This window comes from Leucoraja erinacea, chromosome 4 (assembly GCF_028641065.1).
Source record: "Leucoraja erinacea ecotype New England chromosome 4, Leri_hhj_1, whole genome shotgun sequence".
In the NCBI taxonomy this organism is placed as follows: Eukaryota; Metazoa; Chordata; class Chondrichthyes; order Rajiformes; family Rajidae; genus Leucoraja; species Leucoraja erinaceus.
In genome coordinates, this window is record NC_073380.1 from 82,522,456 (window position 1) to 82,543,157 (window position 20,702).

Consider the following 20,702-nt stretch of genomic DNA (forward strand, 5'->3'; position numbering starts at 1 on the left):
AGGTGAACTATTAATAAACAACTGCCACTACCTGCCCCTCACCCTGGTTAGACCTCCAATAGATTATGTAATTATGCACCTGCTATAAACATACATAGAAACATAGAAAATAGGTGCAGGAGTAGGCCATTCGGCCCTTCGAGCCTGCACCGCCATTCAATATGATCATGGCTGATCATCCAACTTAGTATCCTATTCCTGCCTTCTCTCCATACCTGCTGATCCCTTTAGCCACAAGGGCCACATCTAACTCCCTCTTAAATAGAGCCAATGAACTGGCCTCAACTACCTTCTGCGGCAGAGAATTCCAGAGATTCACCACTCTCTGTGTGAAAAAAGTTTTCCTCATCTCGGTCCTAAAAGATTTCCCCCTTATCCTTAAACTGTGACCCCTTGTTCTGGACTTCCCCAACATCGGGAACAATCTTCCTGCATCTAGCCTGTCCAACCCCTTAAGAATTTTGTAAGTTTCTATAAGATCCCCCTTCAATCTTCTAAATTCTAGCGAGTACAAACCGAGTCTATCCAGTCTTTCTTCATATGAATGTCCTGACATCCCAGGAATCAGTCCGGTGAACCTTCTCTGTACTCCCTCTATGGCAAGAATGTCTTTCCTCAGATTAGGAGACCAAAACTGTATGCAATACTCCAGGTGTGGTCTTCACCAAGACCCTGTACAACTGCAGTAGAACCTCCCTGCTCCTATACTCAAATCCTTTTGCTATGAATGCTAACATACCATTCGCCTTCTTCACTGCCTGCTGCACCTGCATGCCTACTTTTAATGACTGATGTACCATGACACCCAGGTCTCGTTGCATCTCCCGGGCAATAAATTCGCCTGGTTTGAAAAACAGCTTAATACTTCTAATAAACTTTTAAACTTGCAAATATAAAAATGATTCAGCCTATTGGCCACAGGAAATTGCAAAACTTGGCATACTCATTTGCTTGAACTACAGTGGTGTAGCTGGTAGAGCTGCATTCTCACAGTGCCAGAGACCTGGGTTCGATCCAGACCTCGGGTGCTGTCTGTGTGGAGTTTGCACGTTCACCCTGTGACCTTGTGGGTTTCCTCTGGGTGCTCCGGTTTCCTCCCACATCCCAAATACGTGTGGGTGTGTAGGTTAACCTTTGTAAATTGCCCCTGATGTATAGGGAATGGAACTAGTATGAACAGGTGAAGGCGGTGGACATGGATTGGCGGGCTGAAGGGCCTGTTTCAATGCTGTATCTCTGAACTAAACTAAACTAAAATACTTCTTATACCTTAATCAATTAGACCATAACCCTCCATTCCTTTCCCGTCCATATAACTATCCAATTTATTTTTAAATGATAAAATCGAACCTGCCTCCACCACTTCCACTGGAAGCTCATTCCACACAGCCACCACTCTCTGAGTAAAGAAGTTCCCCCTAATGTTACCCCTAAACTTCTGTCGCTTAATACTGAAGTTATGTCCTCTTGTTTGAATCTTCCCTACTCTCAATGGGAAAAGCTTATCCACATCAACTCTGTCTATCCCTCTCATCATTTTGAAAACCTCTATCAAGTCCCCCCTTAACCTTCTGCGCTCCAAAGTATAAAGACCTAACTTGTTCAACCTTTCTCTGTAACTTAGTTGCTGAAACCCAGGCAACATTCTAGTAAATCTCCTCTGTACTCTCTCTATTTTGTTGACATCCTTCCTATAATTAGGTGACCAAAATTGTACACCATACTCCAGAATTGGCCTCACCAATGCAAAAATAACCTAAGTTTTATACCACTGACTGGCATTATTGCCCCTTTCATAAACAGGCAGGCATGAAAATGGAACAAAAATCTCACCTTTCTCACTTTGTTGCTGCTCACCCTCCTCACTGAAGCCTGGCATTCACCAAACCTTGCACTTTCACCTACCTGCAGCACCTCAACGTGAAGCAACTCTCCTCAAAATAGTCACCCTGTGAGAGACTGCATCTCTTTTCTGTGCTGCTAAACATTTCACAAGAAAAGCTTACAGTTGCTCACTGAATTTGACATTTTAAACTTTCATCGCCCCTCCCCATCCCATCCATCCTTGCTGCTGAGCCTGTCAAAAGGAAGTCTAACTTAAAGAAGAATATGGATTTATTCCCTATGGTCTAGTATCCAGCATTCATTCCTTAACCTACATGTTTGGACATTGCTTGTGGTGTCCCCCAGGGGTCAGTGTTGGGTCCAAAACTATTCATCATGTATATATATATGTACGACATTTGTAAAACTACATTTGTAATGTGTCCAATGCCTTGAGGCTGGTCTTGTTTGCAGACGACACAAATATTTTTTGTTCTGGGGAGAATTTAAAACAACTACTGGACAAAATAACAAAAGAAATGGGCAAACTGAAAACATGGTTTGACAGGAACAAAATATCATTAAACTTGAGCAAAACCAAAATAATGTTATTTGGTAATTGCAGAGCAATTACACAAGCAAATATAAAGATAAATGGGGTTGAAATTGAACGGGTTCATGAAAATAAATTTCTTGGGGTTATAATGGATGATAGAATCAGCTGGAAATCACACATTAAACATGTACAATCCAAACTGTCAAAAAGCATTTCTGTATTACACAAAGTTAAGCAGGTTCTGGATCACAAATCACTCCGCATTCTTTACTGTTCACTAATCTTACCCTATTTAAATTACTGTGCAGAAGTAATCTGGGGCAATAACTATAAAAGTTCGCTACATTCATTAACTATTCTGCAAAAAAGAGCAATACGTATTATTCACAATGTCAGGTATCTGGGTCACATTAATCCATTATTCTTAGTCAAAATGATTAAAATTAGAAGATTTGGTTGCATTTAAAACAGCACAGATAATGTTTAGGGCCAAAAATAAAAACTTACATGGAAATATACAAAAATGATTCACTGAGCGAGTGGGGGGGGGGGGGGGGGGGGGGGGGGGGTATAATTTAAGAAGAATATTTAATTTTAAGGTACAAAGAGACCGCACAACCAGAAACATTTTTTGTATTTCGGTCTGTGGAGTAGGATTGTGGAACAGTTTGAATGTGGAGTTAAAGCAATGTCCAAATATGAACCAGTTCAAAATGACATACAAAAAACTTTTTTTCACAAGGTACAGGGATGAAGGGGATGGTTGACAAACAGGGGTTAATGTTTATTTATTATTTTATTTATTATTAATTTATGTTTTTGGTTACTTCATACATATTACTTGTATGTGTATATCAGTTGTATGTATATATATGTCTGTATGCATCTCTAAAAATTGTCTGGGGTATTATTATTATTAATTAATGAATTATTAAATATGGAAGAAGGGTTTAGGGAGAAGGGGTGAGATTAAATAAGTTATTCTTCTTCTCATTCCTTTTCGAGCTTGTAAAGAAAAAGTGTTGGACATTTAAATTTTGCTTTATGCTTTTCATTGCTTTGCAAATATTGCCTGGAATGTCCAATTGTTTGACTATTTCGATTTTGTTGTTGTTATTTATTCCTATCTATGTCTTTACTTGTTCGGAACAAATAAACAAATAAATAAATAAATAAATGACCAAAGTATAAAACTGCATGGGAGCTTGATAGGTGTAAATTGGCAGATGCAATTTCTTCATTACAGCATAGGTTACTCTTCAAAATTACTTAATTGGTTTAATATATATTGAAATAGTCATAAATCATATGAAACACTATATAAATGCAAATCTTATTTATATAATCTATAACATAAATCTATATTTAAAACAGAGGCTACAGCTGCAGATTAGTAATCACATATAATTACACCTACCTTCCAACCTATGTCTGATCTTCCCTTTCGTTCTTCCCTCACCACTTGCCCCTGCTTCTGCACTTATTCTACCATGTTCTTTCAAATTTTTGGAAGATGCTCAAACAGAAACTTTATTTCCCTCTGTTCAAATGCTGTTGTATGGCGAGAATGCCCGGCATTCTCTCTTTATATCATGGATTTAAGTGGTCACACAATAGATTCGGCTAATTCAGTTTTGGATGACTTGTATAAACACGTTGAGATACGAGGACAATCTGAAACTATGCAAATTGTTTCCACAATACCAGCCCTTCCTCACAGTAATCCTTGATGGTTAAAGCATTGTGTGTAGCCAACATGTTTTGACCCGTTTCACTTCCTGTAATCAGATACTAACTCCAGTTTATGATGGCTTGCCTATTGTTAGTTGTTAATCATGGTGTTTGTTGCAAAGAAGCATATTCAGGGGAATGAAAATTGAAACTGACGAATTCTACATAAGGTTTCACAACAAGACTTGCAATCATATGGAAAGTGCTGTGAGGTGAATCCTTGAGATTATCCCAAAATAAGTTGAGTCATGGAGTCATAGAGCTATGCAGCTCGGAAACAGTTCTTCTGCCCTCGTCGACCAAGCCGACCAAGTTGCCTAACCAAACTCGTCACATTTGCCTGTGCCCGGCCTAGATCCCTCCAAACCTTTCCGACAATGTATCTGTCCAAGTGTCTTTTAAATGTCGACAGTATTTTTTTTTAAATATTTTATTTTATTAGAAGTAAGCACAGTCATATGGCACCAAAGTGCCTAATATATATTTTCATAATACATTTTATGTACAACTTCTTTTTTTTTTGTTACATTGAAAAAAGATGAGAATAAGAAAAAGAGGTTAGATAGTAAAGGATAGAAAAATGTGAAATATATAGTGTGTGAAGAAAGAAAACGAGTAAATGAAGAAAGTTGAGAGAGAAAATAGTGAAAAGAAAAGGAGATCATTATTTATAGTCTTGACCAACCCTTGTCCAGTCCTGAAACAGTTATTTTTTACAATTGTGTTGCACCATATGATTCCAAAAAAACGACGAATGGAGACCAACTCGTTATGAATTGGTCTGATTTATCCATTAGGAGGAATCGCATTTCCTCAAGATGAGCGGTGTCCAACATACTTGCAATCCACATTTTAAGCGTTGGTATTGATGTACCCTTCCAAAATTTAAGTTTTAATTTTTTTGCTATTATTAAACCATAATTAAGGAATAGATTTTGAGATGTGTTCAATTTATTCCCATCTTCCATTACACCAAATATAATCATTTCAGTATTAGGTTCCATTCTTGTCTTGAATAATTTTGTAAGTATTTCAAAAATATCATTCCAAAATCTATAAAGTTTTATGCAGGAAACTAAGGAGTGTGTTATAGTTGCCTTTTGGGCTAGACATTTATCACAAGTGGCGGATATATTTGGATAAAATTTGTTCAATCTTGTTTTTGAAAAATATAATCTATGTACAATTTTAAATTGTATTAGATTATGTCTTACATTAATTGAACATTTGTGAATATATATCAGGTATTTTTCCCATTTAACCTTCGTAATTTTGTCGACAGTATTAAAGACCTCCAGCTACAGGGGCAGCTCCATCCACATTGTTCAATCAACATTACTGAAATATTATTCTGTTGTCATTCCATTGGTGTTGTGGTAGTATTATCATGAAGAAGCAGCAGCATCATGGATTAGATATATGGCTGTTGTGCAGTAATTTAAATGGATGTCCCCATCCCTCATGAGTTATGCCCCTGTCCCACTTAGGGAACCTGAACTGACATCTCTGGAGACTTTGCGCCCCACCCAAGGTTTCCATGCGGTTCCCGGAGGTTGCAGGTGGTTGCCGGAGGTTGCAGGTAGTGGAAGCAGGTAGGGAGACTGACAAAAACCTCCGGGAACCGCACGGAAACCTTGGGTGGGGCGCAAGGTCTCCAGAGGTTTCCGTTCAGGTTTCCTAAGTGGGACAGGGGCATTACTCAGCCATGTTCTTAGGTAGAACTTTGATGAATGTCACATACAATGATGATTGGATCAAAAAGTTTAATTAGTTTGGTGGACATGACCATTGAACAGTATGTTGACCCTCTGCTAAAATTCCTCTCAGCAACTAGTGTTCTTAATTATGGCTTACTTTAATTTGCCACAAATGTTTGGATTAAAGGCATGGAGTCTTACTGCGTGGAAACAGGACCTTCAGCCCAATTTTCCACAACGGCCAATATGTCCTATCTACACTAGTCTCACCTGCCCGCATTTGGCCAATATCCCTCTAAACCTGTCCTATCAGTGTAGCTGTCTAAATGTTTCTTAAACATTGCAATAGTATCTGTCCCAACTACCTTCTCCGGCAACTCGTTCCATACATCTGCCACCATTTGCATGAAAATGTTCCCCCTCACCTTAAACCTAAATACTCTGGTTCTCGATTCCCCTACTCTGGGCAAGAGCGTCTGTGCATATACCCAATCTATTCCTCTCATGATTTTGTACACCCCTCATCCTCCATCGCTCCAAGGAATAAAGTCCTAACCTGCCCAACCTCTCCCTATAGCTCAGGCCCTCGATTCCTGGTATAGCCTGGGACTGGATGTCAAGTAACCCGTCAGGCTTTGGGAGGATGTCACTAGCTACAGACAGACAGAGCAAAATGCCGGAGCCAGGAAAACGAAGGAGTGCGGTGAATCACATCATTGACATCTGGTGGGAGCAGAGCTGATGGTAACTTCACGGCAGTACGGCCTTGAGAAGATAAGACATATTGCAAAATAACTCTCTAATGAGAAGGAGATATGACCAGGCAACATAATTAAGATCTCCCTAGCCTGATAATGAATGAAGATTTTTTTTGTTTATTCAGCCCTTGGTGAAGTGACAGCTTGGAATGATTGACTGAGAAGCCATGAGAGCATTGGGTTAGAACAAAAGCTTCCTTTGGGAGATTGAAGGAAAATTAGTATAAAAGCTGGGCGATCCGAGACATCGGCAGCAACAAACAGGGAACAACCATCGCAACAAGGAGGGACCCGAGTCCGAAGCTCAGAGAAGACTACCCCCTACTAACAGAGTGAATCTGGCCAATTCATTCATACGGGTAAGTGTTTAAGAAGTAATGCTGAAATAGTAAAGTAAATGAGAAGTTATTAGAAGTCAATTGTTTGCATGAATGTTTAAAGTTACTCCAGTGTTAATAAAGATGGACAAATTGTACTGAACTGAACCTTGATTTAGAGTCTTTTGTTCGACACGTCAGTTGATACCCTATAGCGGTAATAGGGTCAACATTTTGGCGTCCCTGGGCGGGCACCTTTGAGTGGTCAATTTATGTGGCCCCACCATGCCCAAATCACAGACGTGCCGAACAACAGTGGTCGTGGAGGGACTGGGCGGGAATTTGGCAGGGGAGACAGTCACTGAGGATACAAAGGTCATCTATACGCCCTCCTGACTGCACATCAGAACCACCGGACGGACCCTTACCCCGGTCGCCTCCCCAGCTCTTGGATGGAGTCCAGAAACATTTCAATAACGGGCAAGTGCCCAGATAGGGAACAAGTGCTCCAGGAGTACCTCAATCATAAATGGCCAATGTGGATCGAGTCTCCAGATAAAATATTAGTGTGTCCGGGACCCGTAGGACAGAAGTATTGGGAAGAAGCCGGGGAACATCAAGCAAAACAAGCCAAAGCTTTGTAAAGCTACAGCAATAGCTAGTGGTAAGAGTGAGTTATGGGAGAAATAAATTGAGAATTCAAAGTTTAAAAAGGATTTAGAAATTGTAAAACAAGAAGTGCAAGAGAATCAACTGCAGTTAAAGAAGGAATTGGAAGGAGCAACAAATCATCAGCTCCATTTAAACCAGGAATTAGAAGCAGTAACAATAAGTGAGTAAGTAACACAAGAAAGTAGCAGAGGAGGAAAAGAAGAATCAGCTGCATCTAATGTTGCTGGCGTCTCGCTTACTAACTGGTACCCGAGAGAGAAACTCGACCACACAGACCTCTTCCTGGGTTTCTTGCTAGCCTTTCTTGTTGTACTCCTGCCTGGCTGATCTGTAAGTATGAGGGCTGCTGCTAACAGACGTCTCTGCTGTTTCTGTAGCAATAAAATCTGTAGTTCTTCCATGATGGTCATGATGCAGTATAAGGAAGCAGGGTATTCTAATGATGTCACGCGCACCAGACGGCTGTGCTGACGCATAATGACGCGTGATGACGTGCGATTTGCGTGCGACGTCGCGCATCACGACACGTCAACCTATTCTACATATGACGTGTAAATGAGGCGCAAATGACAGCCAAGTGGGACAGGCCCTTAAGATTGAAGATCAGATACAAGCTCAAACCACAGACAATGAACTATAACAAATCCGAGAAGAAGTTTACCCAGTTTCACATGACAGCTAAGATACAAGACTTGTCCTTAAAAATGTGGTACCCACCCAAGATCATAATTAAAAATGTTCAGGGATACCAAGGGATTGAAGCAAGCATTGGGTGAATTAAAATCTTGTGTTGGTGGCCAAGTATGGATAATGACATAAAACTCTATGGGGGATAACTGTTTGATGTGTGCCCAGAATAACCCAGATCACTATGCAAACTAAGGAGAATTTACCAGACCAGTGAATGGTCCCTGGACAAACTTACGGGATATACCATGCAAGAGGAAATGTAAGTATATCTTGGTAATCATTGACACATTTACCAAATGTGTTAAAGCTTTTCCTATCAGGTATGACACAGCTAATACCAGGGGTGATATACTGGTATGGCAGATATTTACCAAATGCAGACTTCCACGCAGCATTGAGTCAGACCAAGGCTCCCATTTTACTGCCCAGGTCATGCAGAATGTAATGCCCTTATTGGGACTTAACCAGAAACTCCACCTAGCATACCATCCGCAGTCAAGTGGTATAATTGAAAGAATGAATAGAACGCTGAAACCATGATTCAGAAAACTGACCAACGGAACAATTCAAAGTAAAAGGAAGGAACATTCAGTGAACAACCCGCCAGTAGCACATCACTGGTGGATGCGGTACATGAGGGCATCCGGGGGCTGTCTCTGCCTCTGGGTTCAGTTTCCTATCGGCGGCTTCGAGACCCCGGGCCGCAGTTTTGAGACCGGCCCGTTTGCGCGGTGAGCTGCGGGATTTTTTACCACGCCCGGTTTGCCTCAGCGCAGAGGGAGAAGAGGGAAGAGACTGCAGCCCTAAGATTTTTGCCTCCACCACAGTGAGGAGGTGTTTGGAGGACTCACTGTGGTGGATGTTAATTTGTGTTTATTGTTGTTCATTATTGTATCATTGTATGTATGACTGCAGGCACGAAATTTCGTTCAGACCGTAAGGTCTGAATGACAATAAAGGAAATTCAATTCAATTCAATTCAATTCAATTCAATTCAATTCAATTCAATTCAATTCAATAAAGGAATCATTCAGTGAACAACCGCCAGTAGCACATCCTGGTGGATGCACATGAGACATTGTCTCTGCCTCTTAGTTTCCTATCTAGATTTTTCAGATGGCAATTTCTTAACTTTCCAATGTCCAACTTTTGATTGCCATTACTACTCAGGGATGTGGTGGAGATACAGTTTACGCACTCACTGATAGCAAAAAATAATCTTCCAGTCGTTGTTTCTTGATTAAATAGCCTTTTAATGAAGTCGTACAAATCAAAGAAATGATTCATATAACTTTTCGCTCTTACTAACTGTTTCATCCATGCCATGTTACCATCGCGTATTATGGTAGTGATCGTGGAAAAAAACTATTGTCTTCACCAACCCTCCAGGTTAAACTGAACTCTCAATCTATGTGTCTGCGTTAGCCTCCTCAGATATAAACATGCCCTTCTACGGATCAAATCCCACCCACAAGCATACAAAAAGTTAATACTAGAGATATGTGGACATGGCTATAATATACCAACAGTAACTAACTTAAGCATAAATGGCTCCGACACAAAGGCCACTAATTGTTCTACGTACAAAACGAAGCAATTACCAATAGACATTAAAAGGAGCTTAACATATATCAAAAACAAAAGAAATATACACTATATGTAAGCATTCAAACTTCTTTAGTGATTCTTCTATCTTCTTCTTCAGCTTCTAAGAGCAGACATATCTTGGTTATTGGTCTTACCAAGATGTTGTTCTCAGTCTGAAGTCGTACTGTATGCACCAAACCTTTAGCATCTGGTATGATCTCTAATATTCTGCCCATTAGCCAGGAACCTCGTGGTGCAGTTGAATCAACCAACAAAACGATATCACCTGGAATAAAATGTCTTCTAAACCTTGGATTAGAGGCAAATATTCCTTGGCCCACCATTTCCAAAAAAGACCTGCCATGTATTGTTCCTGTCTCCATCTGCATCTAATGTACAAATCTTCCTTCACAAAGACCCCAGGTAATATTGGATTGGTCTTCAACAGAAGAAGATGATTCGGTGCAAGTGCTTCCAGATCCCTTGGATCATCAAAACTCTTGGTAATGGGTCTGTCATTTAAAATTGTTTAACTTCACAAAATAAAGTTTGCACTCCTTCTTTGCCCAACACATTTCAAACCATGTGGATCAATTGTTCCCAAACACTGCTGTGATGGGAATCCGTAAGGGTATTAAAATTCTATTGTATCCCTTGCTGAAGCATCGTATCCCTTGCTGAAAGACATTCTTGCCATAGAGGGGGTACAGAGAAGGTTCACCAGACTGATTCCTGGGATGTCAGGACTTGCATATGAAGAAAGACTGGATAGACTTGGCTTGTACTCGCTAGAATTTAGAAGATTGAGGGGGGATCTTACAGAAACTTACAAAATTCTTAAGGGGTTGGACAGGCTAGATGCAGGAAGATTGTTCCCGATGTTGGGAAAGTCCAGAACAAGGGGTCACAGTTTAAGGATAAGGGGGGAATCTTTCAGGACCGAGATGAGAAAAACATTTTTCACACAGAGAGTGGTGAATCTCTGGAATTCTCTGCCACAGAAGGTAGTTGAGGCCACAGTTCATTGGCTATATTTAAAATGCAGTTAGATGTGGCCCTTGTGGCTAAAGTGATCAGGGGGTATGGAGAGAAGGCAGGTACAGGATACCGCGTTGGATGATCAACCATGATCATATTAAATGGCGGTGCAGGCTCGAAGGGCCGAATGGCCTACTCCTGCACTATTTTCTATGTTTCTATGTTTCTATATCATTCTGTATTTTATCCTGATTTAAGCCTTTTTTTAAAAAAAAATTTAAAATTTTATTTTTATTAGCAGTACAGTAAATCACATTAATACATCGCATATATCTTATTACATTATGTTGTACCACTTCATTTTTTGAGCTTTAAAAAAGATAGAAATAAAAGAAGTAAGGAAAGTAAGCAAGCATCGTGAAGGTGCAGGAAAGTGTTGGGAGAAAAGAACCCCTTAGGGAAGGAATTAGAGAAGGAAGCAAAGAAAAGAAATAAGACCCTAGAAAGAAAAGAAAAAAAAAGAAGAAAGGAAAATCAATCGCTCTATTGTAACACAAAACTCTGCAAAAAAGGATATACCAACCGTGTTTTATTAAACATTTATTTTATACCCCCCATTACCAGGTCCTGGTAGCCTTTATGTTTTAACTTATTATTGCATCTTATGCTTGTAATAGAAACATAGAAATTAGGTGCAGGAGTAGGCCATAAATCGAGCCTGACCACGCCATCTTCATGGCTGATGATCCAACTGTATCCCGTACCTTTCTCCCATACCCCCTGATCCCCTAGCCACAAGGGCTCATCTAACTCCCTCCAATAAATGCAGACCAGTCTTTTGGAAGTGATCTGTTTGCCTGCTAGGAGGATCCATCTCTTTTTGTTTAGAACATGTTTGAAATCCACATTTATTGGGTATTGGAGCAGCATTTTTCCAAAATTTAAGTATAAGCTTTTTTCCCCCATTATTAGCCCATAATTAAGTAAGTTCTTTTGAAACATATTTAATTCTGGGTTACCTTCCGATATTCCAAAAATGATCCATTCTACTTTGGGTAGTAGTTTTGTTTTAAATAATTTTGTAAAGATTTCAAATATTTCGTTCCAGAATTTTTGGATTTTTATACAGAAAACAAAAGAGTGCGCTATGTTAGCTTCTTGTGACTGACATTTATCACAAATGGGTGAGACATTGGGGAAAAGTTTATTTATTTTAGTTTTTGAATAATATAGTCTATGTAATGTTTTATATTGGATTAGAGTATGTCGTACGTTGATCGAGCATTTATGCACATATAATAAGTGTTTATCCTAGCTCTCTTTTGAAATTTTTATAGCTAATTCTTGTTCCCAGTCTCTTCTAATATTATCTGTTGTAGGTATTTCTATATTCAATATAATATTATATAAATATGATATTAGATTTGCTGATTCAGCCTTTATCTTCATGGCTTCATCTAATAAGTCTGGGGGCATATTATAATAGTCTTTTGTATATTTTTTCAGATAATCACGGATTTGAAGATATTTAAAATATTGATTATTTTTCAAGTTATATTTCAGTTGTAATTGTTGAAATGGTAATAATTTCCCTAATTCATACAGGTCTCCGAGCGTTTTGATTCCCGTTCTTTCCCATTGTGTAAATGATTTATCTATAATTGAGGGTTTAAACGAAGGGTTATTGGCTATTGGCATTAGCAGAGATAGATTTCTTAATTTTAAGTTCTGTTTTATTTGTTTCCAAATTCTAATTGTACTATGTATCATTGGATTTTTATTATAATGTTTGTTATTCAAATTCGTTGGTGAGAGGAGAGTCGCTCCTGTATTACCAGGAGCGCAGTCCTCTCTCTCCATTATAATCCAATCCACCTGCTGGGCAGAGTTGTCCAGCAGGTGAATCATATTTTTAATATTTACCGCCCAATTATAGTACATAAAGTTAGGGAGCGCTAGACCACCCATCTCTTTTGGTTTACTGAGGTGTGCTCTTTGTATTCTGTGGGATTTATAATCCCATATAAAGTTTGTGATGTCTGAGTCTAATTTTTTGAAAAAACTTTTTGGAAGATATATTGGAATTGATTGAAATAAATATAGGATTTGTGGTAAAAATATCATTTTTATAGCATTTATTCGACCTATTAAAGACATCGGCAGCGTTTTCCAGAATTTAATTAAATTGTTTTATTTCTTAAGTAAGGGGCTATAATTAGCATTAAACATACTGTGATAATTTCTAGTGATTTCAATTCCTAAGTATTTAAATTTAAGCCTTTAAGTGCTTCTTTCAATTCTCTTTCCACTCCGATAAAATTTGTACCATTATCTGATCTTAAAGATGAAAATTGGCCTCGCCGAAAGATTAATCTTCGTAATGCTTGAATGCAGGAGTCTGTTTCAAATGTAGATGTAACTTTAAGATGTACTGCTCTGGTTGTCATGCAAGTGGAGATGACACCATACCTTTTTACAAGACCTCGCCCTCTTGACCTCTATAGGACTGAAGTAATCTACTCCGACATCTGTAAATGGAGCCTGATCAGGTAGAATCCTCTCCAGAAGTAAGTCTGCCATTTTCTGTTCTCCAACTTCACCACGCTGTCATCTACACCCAACACAGACCTTTCTTGCAGCAGAATTAGCCTTGATAATCCAATGCCTTTTATGAAGTTGCGACAGCATATAATGTCTTCCCCCATGTCCACTTTGTTCATGGATATGTCGTAACAGTAGTGTTGAAATATGAAAGTCCTTCGAGGGAATAATAGAATGCTTAGCCTCTTCAGGCATCGCCAGCCTATTCAGGCGACCACCTACTCTCAGAAGTCCTTCCTCCAGTACCGGATCTAGCTTGTACAAATGGCTGCTTCTTTCAACAGCATGTACACCAAGTTCTAATGTTGATAGCTCTTCTTTGAATTTTTGTCTTTGACAGAAATAAATAACTGCATTTTCTGCCTTGAGAAGATCATCAGGACGTAAACACTGTCCGCAGTATGACGCCCTAAAGACTTGCATCATTTTATCAATCTTTTCCTCTCGTTTGCCAGGATCCTTTTCAAAGATACCTTCAGAAATGCGCCGGGCCACAAACATCAATCAGGACACATCACACCCTGCCAATCACCTTTTCACTCTGCTACCCTCTGGGAGGCAATTCAGGTCTCTGAAGCCTCGCACCAGTAGACTAAAAAATTGTTTCTACCCATGTGCGATAAAAGAACTTAATTTTAACAGAGAACACTGGGGAAGCACAATATAATTTGGGGTGCAAGATAATGCACAATATTCTTTTAAAATATTTTTAATACCTATTTAATATTTTTTTTACCGATATGTGTATATGTGAGTCAATGGCTGTGTTTGTTCTTTTTAAACCGAAGGAGATGCAATGGAATTTTGTTGCACAGTATTGCGCAACGACAATAAACGTATTCTATTCTATTCTATTCTAGAAATCTCCTTTCTTTTTCGAGCCAACAGCAAGAACATTGTCCTTAGTTTACGAAACCAAACCACCACAGTCTTCAGCTTATTCCATGATGAGAAATGGGTAATTAAATGGTTTGTTGGGTCTAATGGATCCTTGACAATTACGTTCACTGTGATGTCTTACTTAATTTCCGGATCATTAGCTGGAATTTCAGATTCCACGTTAAGCTTTGGCCATTCTCTGTCTGGCTTACAGAGAAACTCTTGTCTCTTAAGGTTCCATCCCTTGAGTGATACACCCCATGGTGTGGGATATACCAAAGCTCTCCATCACTTCGATTCAGCTGGTCCACTGGTACCATTTCAGCATAATCATTGTCAATCATTTCTTTTAGGAAAGATGTATATTCATCATGAAATTTCATATTCTTGCCAAACCTGCGTTTCAGGTTCTGGATGCGCAGCTCGGCAATGCAACAGTTATTCGGCAGACTAACACTTTCTTGTTTGAAAGGTAAGTCTAGACAATAGTGTCCATCTATCATCTTTACTGAGTGCTTCATAATATCGAAGAACTTTACTTCTTCTCTGGACATTTCTTCTGATTCCTTGCTCGTTTTCTCATTGAAGTCATGATTGTATTGCTTAATGAGTAGCTCCTCTAAGTTTACAGTATATATTTGATTGACAGCAGCAGCAGGGAAGTTATTCTTTTCCCGGCTTTTGTTGTTCCTTCTCAACGGGCCATAGATAACCTATCCAAGTAGGGTCCTCATGGCAAATGGTCCATCGCCTTGACGGTTAACAAACTCTCTAGCTTCGATGCATTTGTTCCAATGAGTAGGTCGATACCAGAATCTATTTTAGGAATCTTGATATTCTTCAAGTAAGGCCATTGTTTCAGGTCCTCCTGCTTGGGTATGTTTAGATGAGAAACAGGCATGGTCTTATGTGTAAACACATCAGATAGTTGTATAAAATCGCCTTTATCCAGACTAGATCAATCTGCTAGATGCTATTTCCAAACCTGTGATATGATGTCGATCGTAGCATTTCCCTTCATTTATGGTACACAAGAGAATCTTATGTAGACAAAAAGCTGGAGAAATTCAACGGGTGAGATAGCATCTATGGAGCGAAGGAATTGGTGACGTTTTGGGTCGGGACCCTTCTTCAGACTGATCTTAGTCTTTTTCTTCTTCAGATTGATCTTAGCAAGAGAATCTTAGTCTTTTGTCCTGCAATATCCAGCCTTCTCATCAAGCTTTCTCTGCAAAATGCATATGTTTGCAACATTGTATTCCCCTTCCCACTATATACTACTTCAACTTCCATTCAATATTCCAGTATATCTACTTCAACTTCCATACAAGCGGAGACCCTTGAAGATGCCCTAGCTACAGAACCAGATTTATCTCATGACCTTCGTGACGAGACATTTGAGACACTGTCTTCAGGTCTAAATTCTTCTGTAGTTACAACACTTTGTTGCATAGCTCTTCCCACTGTAGAGCACGTAGTTTGTGGTCCAATTTCAGATAACCACTTCTCCACGTCCTACGAAACCATTGAAAAATATCACTTTTCCTTGAAACCACTGATTATGCCTTTTGCAGTCCTCCTTGGGCAGTGGTAAATCCAGCAATGACTGTTGGCTTTCTCCAACCTCATGGCAGAGGTTCATTAATTAATCCAGATTAGATTTTACTTTCTTCGCATTCTCATCAAAATTCATGAGTTCCTTCTGGATTTCAATTGACTTGATAACCTGTTTTCATAACTTGTTTCTTTCCTTCTGGCATTTTTCCAGGAATGCAGCTTGGCCTTTATCATTGAATTTAATGTTTCTTTTCCACATCCTCTCGAATTTGGCTCCCCTTGCCCTCTTGTGGCTGTTCTTCTTTAAACATGCTTGCTTGTACATCAATATCTAATGTATCCGAAAGTCTTCTAACAGATTGTTATTCAAAACATCAAATAGAGTTCAAAAACTAAACTTCATCAAAATATCATTAAATTCAAGGTCCTGAAAATGGTCATGTCATTGACATCTGGTGGGAGTAGAGCTGAAGGTAACTTCACTGCTGAAGGGCCTGTCCCACTTGGGTGTCATTTGCACGTCACACCGATGGCGCGAGAAGATTTTGTACATCCCAAAATCCTGGGGCGCCACGCGTGACCCTATGTCACTGCCTATGTCACCATACGCTCATAATGCACACCTTGTGCACGTCACAACGCACACGTCATGCATCGTGACACGTAAATGATGTTGCATAACTAATGCACAAATAACGCCCATGTGGGACAGGCCCTTAAGGCAGTACAGCCTTGAGAAGATAAAGTGCTTGGAATGGAAATATTGCATAATCTATATCTATCTATCTATCACAAAATCTATCTATCTATCTATCACAAAAATGCTGGAGAAACTCAGCAGGTGCAGTAGCATCTAGGGAGCAAAGGAAATAGGCAACATTTCGGGCTGAAACCCTTCGTCTGTCTGTCTGTCTGTCTCTATACTATTACTAAAACTCTCATCTTGTCCTCTTCCGGTTTGCGTTGTTTTTAAATTTGCACAAAAACGGTAGTTTAGAGTATTTTGTTTGACATGCCAGTTGATACCCTACAGAGGTAATAGGGTCAACACTGGCAACATCCTTGTAAATCTTGTTAGCTTGACAACATCTTCCCTGTAACATAGTCCCCAAAACTGAACACAGTGCTATAGATGCAGCCTATTCAACGTCTTGTACAACTGCAACATGACGGCGGACTGGCTTGCGAAGCAACAAGGGATGTTGAGCCAAAACCAAAGAGGCCAACGTCAGGCAACACCATTGTAGTAGGTGACTCCATTGTGAGAGGTACGGACTGGGGTTTCTGTGGCAACAGACGGGATTCGAGGATGGTGTGCTGCCTTCCTGGTGCCAGGATTCAAGATGTCACGGACAGAGTGCGGAAAATCCTCAAGGGCGAAGGTGAACAGCCAGAAGTGGTAGTGCATGTCGGCACAAACAATGTCGGAAAGAAGGGGACGAATATTCTGCAGTGTGACTTTAGAGAGCTCGGAAAAATGCTGAATAGCAGGATCTCCAGGGTTGTTATCTCCGGTTTGCTTCCAGTTCCTCGTGCTGGCGAGAGCAGGAACAGGGAGATACGGGACCTGAATGTGTGGCTGAGGAACTGGTGCAAGGGGCAGGGATTTAGATTCTTAGATCACTGGGATCTGTTTTGGAGTAAGGGGGAACTGTACAAAAGGGACGAATTGCATCTTAACAGGTGGGGGACCAGCATTCTGGCAGGCAGGTTTGCCACTGCTACACGGGTGGTTTTAAACTGAATAAGGGGGGGGTGGGGTGTCAAATGGGATAGTCGAGGATGGAGTTAAATGAAAAGGGTTTCTTAAATGTGTGAGCAGAGAGACAGAGGGGTGTAAAATGAGGGTAGAAGCAATAGATAGCAAGGTGAAAAGTAAAAGTGGCAGGCAGACAAATCCAGGGCAAAAATCTAAAAGGGCCACTTTTCAACATAATTGTATAAGGGGTAAGAGTGTTGTAAAAACAAGCCTGAAGGCTTTGTGTCTCAATGCAAGGAGCATTCGTAATAAGGAGGATGAGTTGAATGTGCAGATAGCGATTAATGACTATGATGTAGTTGGGATCTCGGAGACATGGCTCCAAGTTGACCAAGGCTGGGAGCTGAACATTCAATATTCAGGAGGGATAGACAGAAAGGAAAAGGAGGTGGGGTAGTGTTGCTGGTTAGAGAGGAGATTAACGCAATAGAAAGGAAGGACATTAGCTTGAAGGATGTGGAATCGATGTGGGTAGAGCTGCGAAACACTAAGGGGCAGAAAACGCTAGTGGGAGTTGTGTACAGGCCACCTAACCATAGTAGTGGAGTTGGTGATGGCATCAAACAGGAAATTAGAAATGCATGCAACAGAGGTAAAACAGTTATAAAGGGTGACTTCATTCTACATGTAGATTGGGTGAATCAAATTGGCAGGGGTGCTGAGGAAGAGTATTTCTTGGAATGTATGCAGGATAGTTTTCTAAACCAACATGGAGAGGAACCAACGAGAGAGCAGGCTATTGAAGACTGGGTATTGAGTAATGAGGAAGGGTTAGTAAGCAGTCTCGTTGTTCATGGCCCCTTGGGCAAGAGTGACCATAATATGGTTGAATTCTTCATTAGGATGGAGAGTGACATAGTTAATTCAGAAACAAGGGTTCTTTGATGGTATGAGAAGTGAATTGGCCAAGATAGACTGGCAATTGATTCTTAATGTAATGTAATGGGATGTAATGTTAAAATTGTACAAGGCATTGGTTAGACCAAATCTGGAGTATGGTGTACAATTTTGGTCGCCCAATTATAGGAAGGATGTCAACAAAATAGAGAGAGTACAGAGGAGATTTACTAGAATGTTGCCTGGGTTTCAACAACTAAGTTACAGAGATAGGTTGAATAAGTTAGGCCTTTATTCTCTGGAGCGCAGAAGGTTAAGGAGGGACTTGATAGAGGTCTTTAAAATGATGAGAGGGATAGACAGAGTTGATGTGGACAAGCTTTTCTCTTTGAGAATAGGTAAGATTTAAACAAGAGGACATGACTTCAGAATTAAGGGACAGAAGTTTAGGGGTAATATGAGGGGGAACTTCTTTACTCAGAGAGTGGTAGCGGTGTGGAATGAGCTTCCAGTGGAAGTGGTGGAGGCAGGTTCATTGGTATCATTTAAAAATAAATTGGATAGGCATATGGATGAGAAGGGAATGGAGGGTTATGGTATGAGTGCAGGCAGGTGGGACTAAGGGGAAAAAAAAGTTGTTCGGCACGGACTTGTAGGGCCGAGATGGCCTGTTTCCGTGCTGTAATTGTTATATGGTTATATGGTTTAAAGGGTTGACGGTGGATATGCAATGGAAGGCATTTAAAGACTGCATGGATGAACTACAACAAATGTTCATCCCAGTTTGGCAAAATAATAAATCAGGGAAGGTAGTGCATCCGTGGATAACAAGGGAAATCAGGGATAGTATCAAAACAAAAGATGAAGCATACAAATTAGCCATAAAAAAGCAGCCTACCAGAGGACTGGGAGAAATTAAGAGTCCACCAGAGGAGGACATAGGGCTTATTTAGGAAAGGGAAAATAGATTATGAAAGAAAACTCGCAGGGAACATAAAAACTGACTGCAAAGGTTTTTATAGATACGTGAAGAGAAAAAGATTAGTTAAAACAAATGTAGGTCCCTTGCAGTCAGAAACAGGTGAATTGATCATGGGAACAAGGACATGGCAGATCAATTGAATAACTACTTTGGTTCTGTCTTTTCTAAGGAAGACATAAATAATCTGCCGGAAATAACAGGGGACTGGGGGTCAAATGAGATGGAGGAATTGAGTGAAATCCAGGTTAGCCGGGAAGTGGTGTTAGGTAAATTGAATGGATTAAAGACCGATAAATCCCCAGGGCCAGATAGGCTGCATCTCTGCAAGAGTACTTAAGAAAGTAGCCTCAGAAATAGTGGATGCATTAGTGATAATTTTTTTAAACTCTTTAGATTCTGGAGTAGTCCCTGAGGATTGGAGGGTAGCTAATGTAACCCCATTTTTTAAAAAGGGAGGGAGAGAGAAAATGGGGAATTACAGACTAGTTAGCCCAACATCGGTAGTGGGGAAACTGCTAGAGTCAGTTATTAAAGATGGGATAGCAGCACATTTGGAAAGTGGTGAAATCATTGGACAAAGTCAGCATGGATTTATGAAAGGTAAATCATGTCTGACGAATCTTATAGACTTTTTCGAGGATGTAACTAGGAGAGTGGATAAGGGAGAACTAGTGAATGTGTTATATCTGGACTTTCAGCAGGCTTTCGACAAGGTCCCACATAAGAGATTAGTATACAAACTTAAAGCACACTGTATTGGGGGTTCTGTATTGATGTGGACAGAGAACTGGCTGACAGATAGGAAGCAAAGAGTAGGAATAACGGGTCCTTTTCACAATGGCAGGCAGTGACTAGTGGGGTACCGCAAGGCTCAGTGCTGGGACCCCAGCTATTTACAATATATATTAATGATTTGGACAAGGGAATTGAATGCAACATCTCCAAGTTTGCAGATGACACGAAGCTGTGGGGCAGTGTTAGCTGTGAGGAGGATGCTAGGAGGCTGCAAGGTGACTTGGATAGGCTGGGTGAGTTGGCAAATGCATGGCAGATGCAGTATAATGTGGATAAATGTGAGGTTATCCACTTCGGTGGCAAAAACAGGAAAGTAGACTATTATCTGAATGGTGGCCAATTAGGAAAAGGGGAGATGCAACGAGACTTGGATGTCACACCAGTCATTGAAAGTAGGCATGCAGGTGCAGCGGGCAGTGAAGAAAGCGAATGGTAGGTTAGCATTCATAGCAAAAGGATTTGAGTATAGGAGCAGGGAGGTT

General features: G+C 40.1%; 2 protein-coding genes across 2 annotated transcripts in view; one reads left to right on the forward strand and one right to left on the reverse strand.

The window, feature by feature from the left end:
* The window catches only part of LOC129696063 (fibrocystin-L-like), a 168,801-nt gene extending 160,727 nt beyond the window's left edge, over window positions 1-8,074 (reverse strand). Inside the window, exon 1 of the mRNA XM_055633470.1 lies at window positions 8,011-8,074. Within this exon, the coding sequence (XP_055489445.1) occupies window positions 8,011-8,074 (64 nt within the window). The remainder of the gene's footprint in view (window positions 1-8,010) is intronic.
* nudcd1 (NudC domain containing 1) overlaps window positions 1-20,702 on the forward strand; it is a 168,012-nt gene that overhangs the window by 25,646 nt on the left and 121,664 nt on the right. The window lies entirely within an intron of this gene.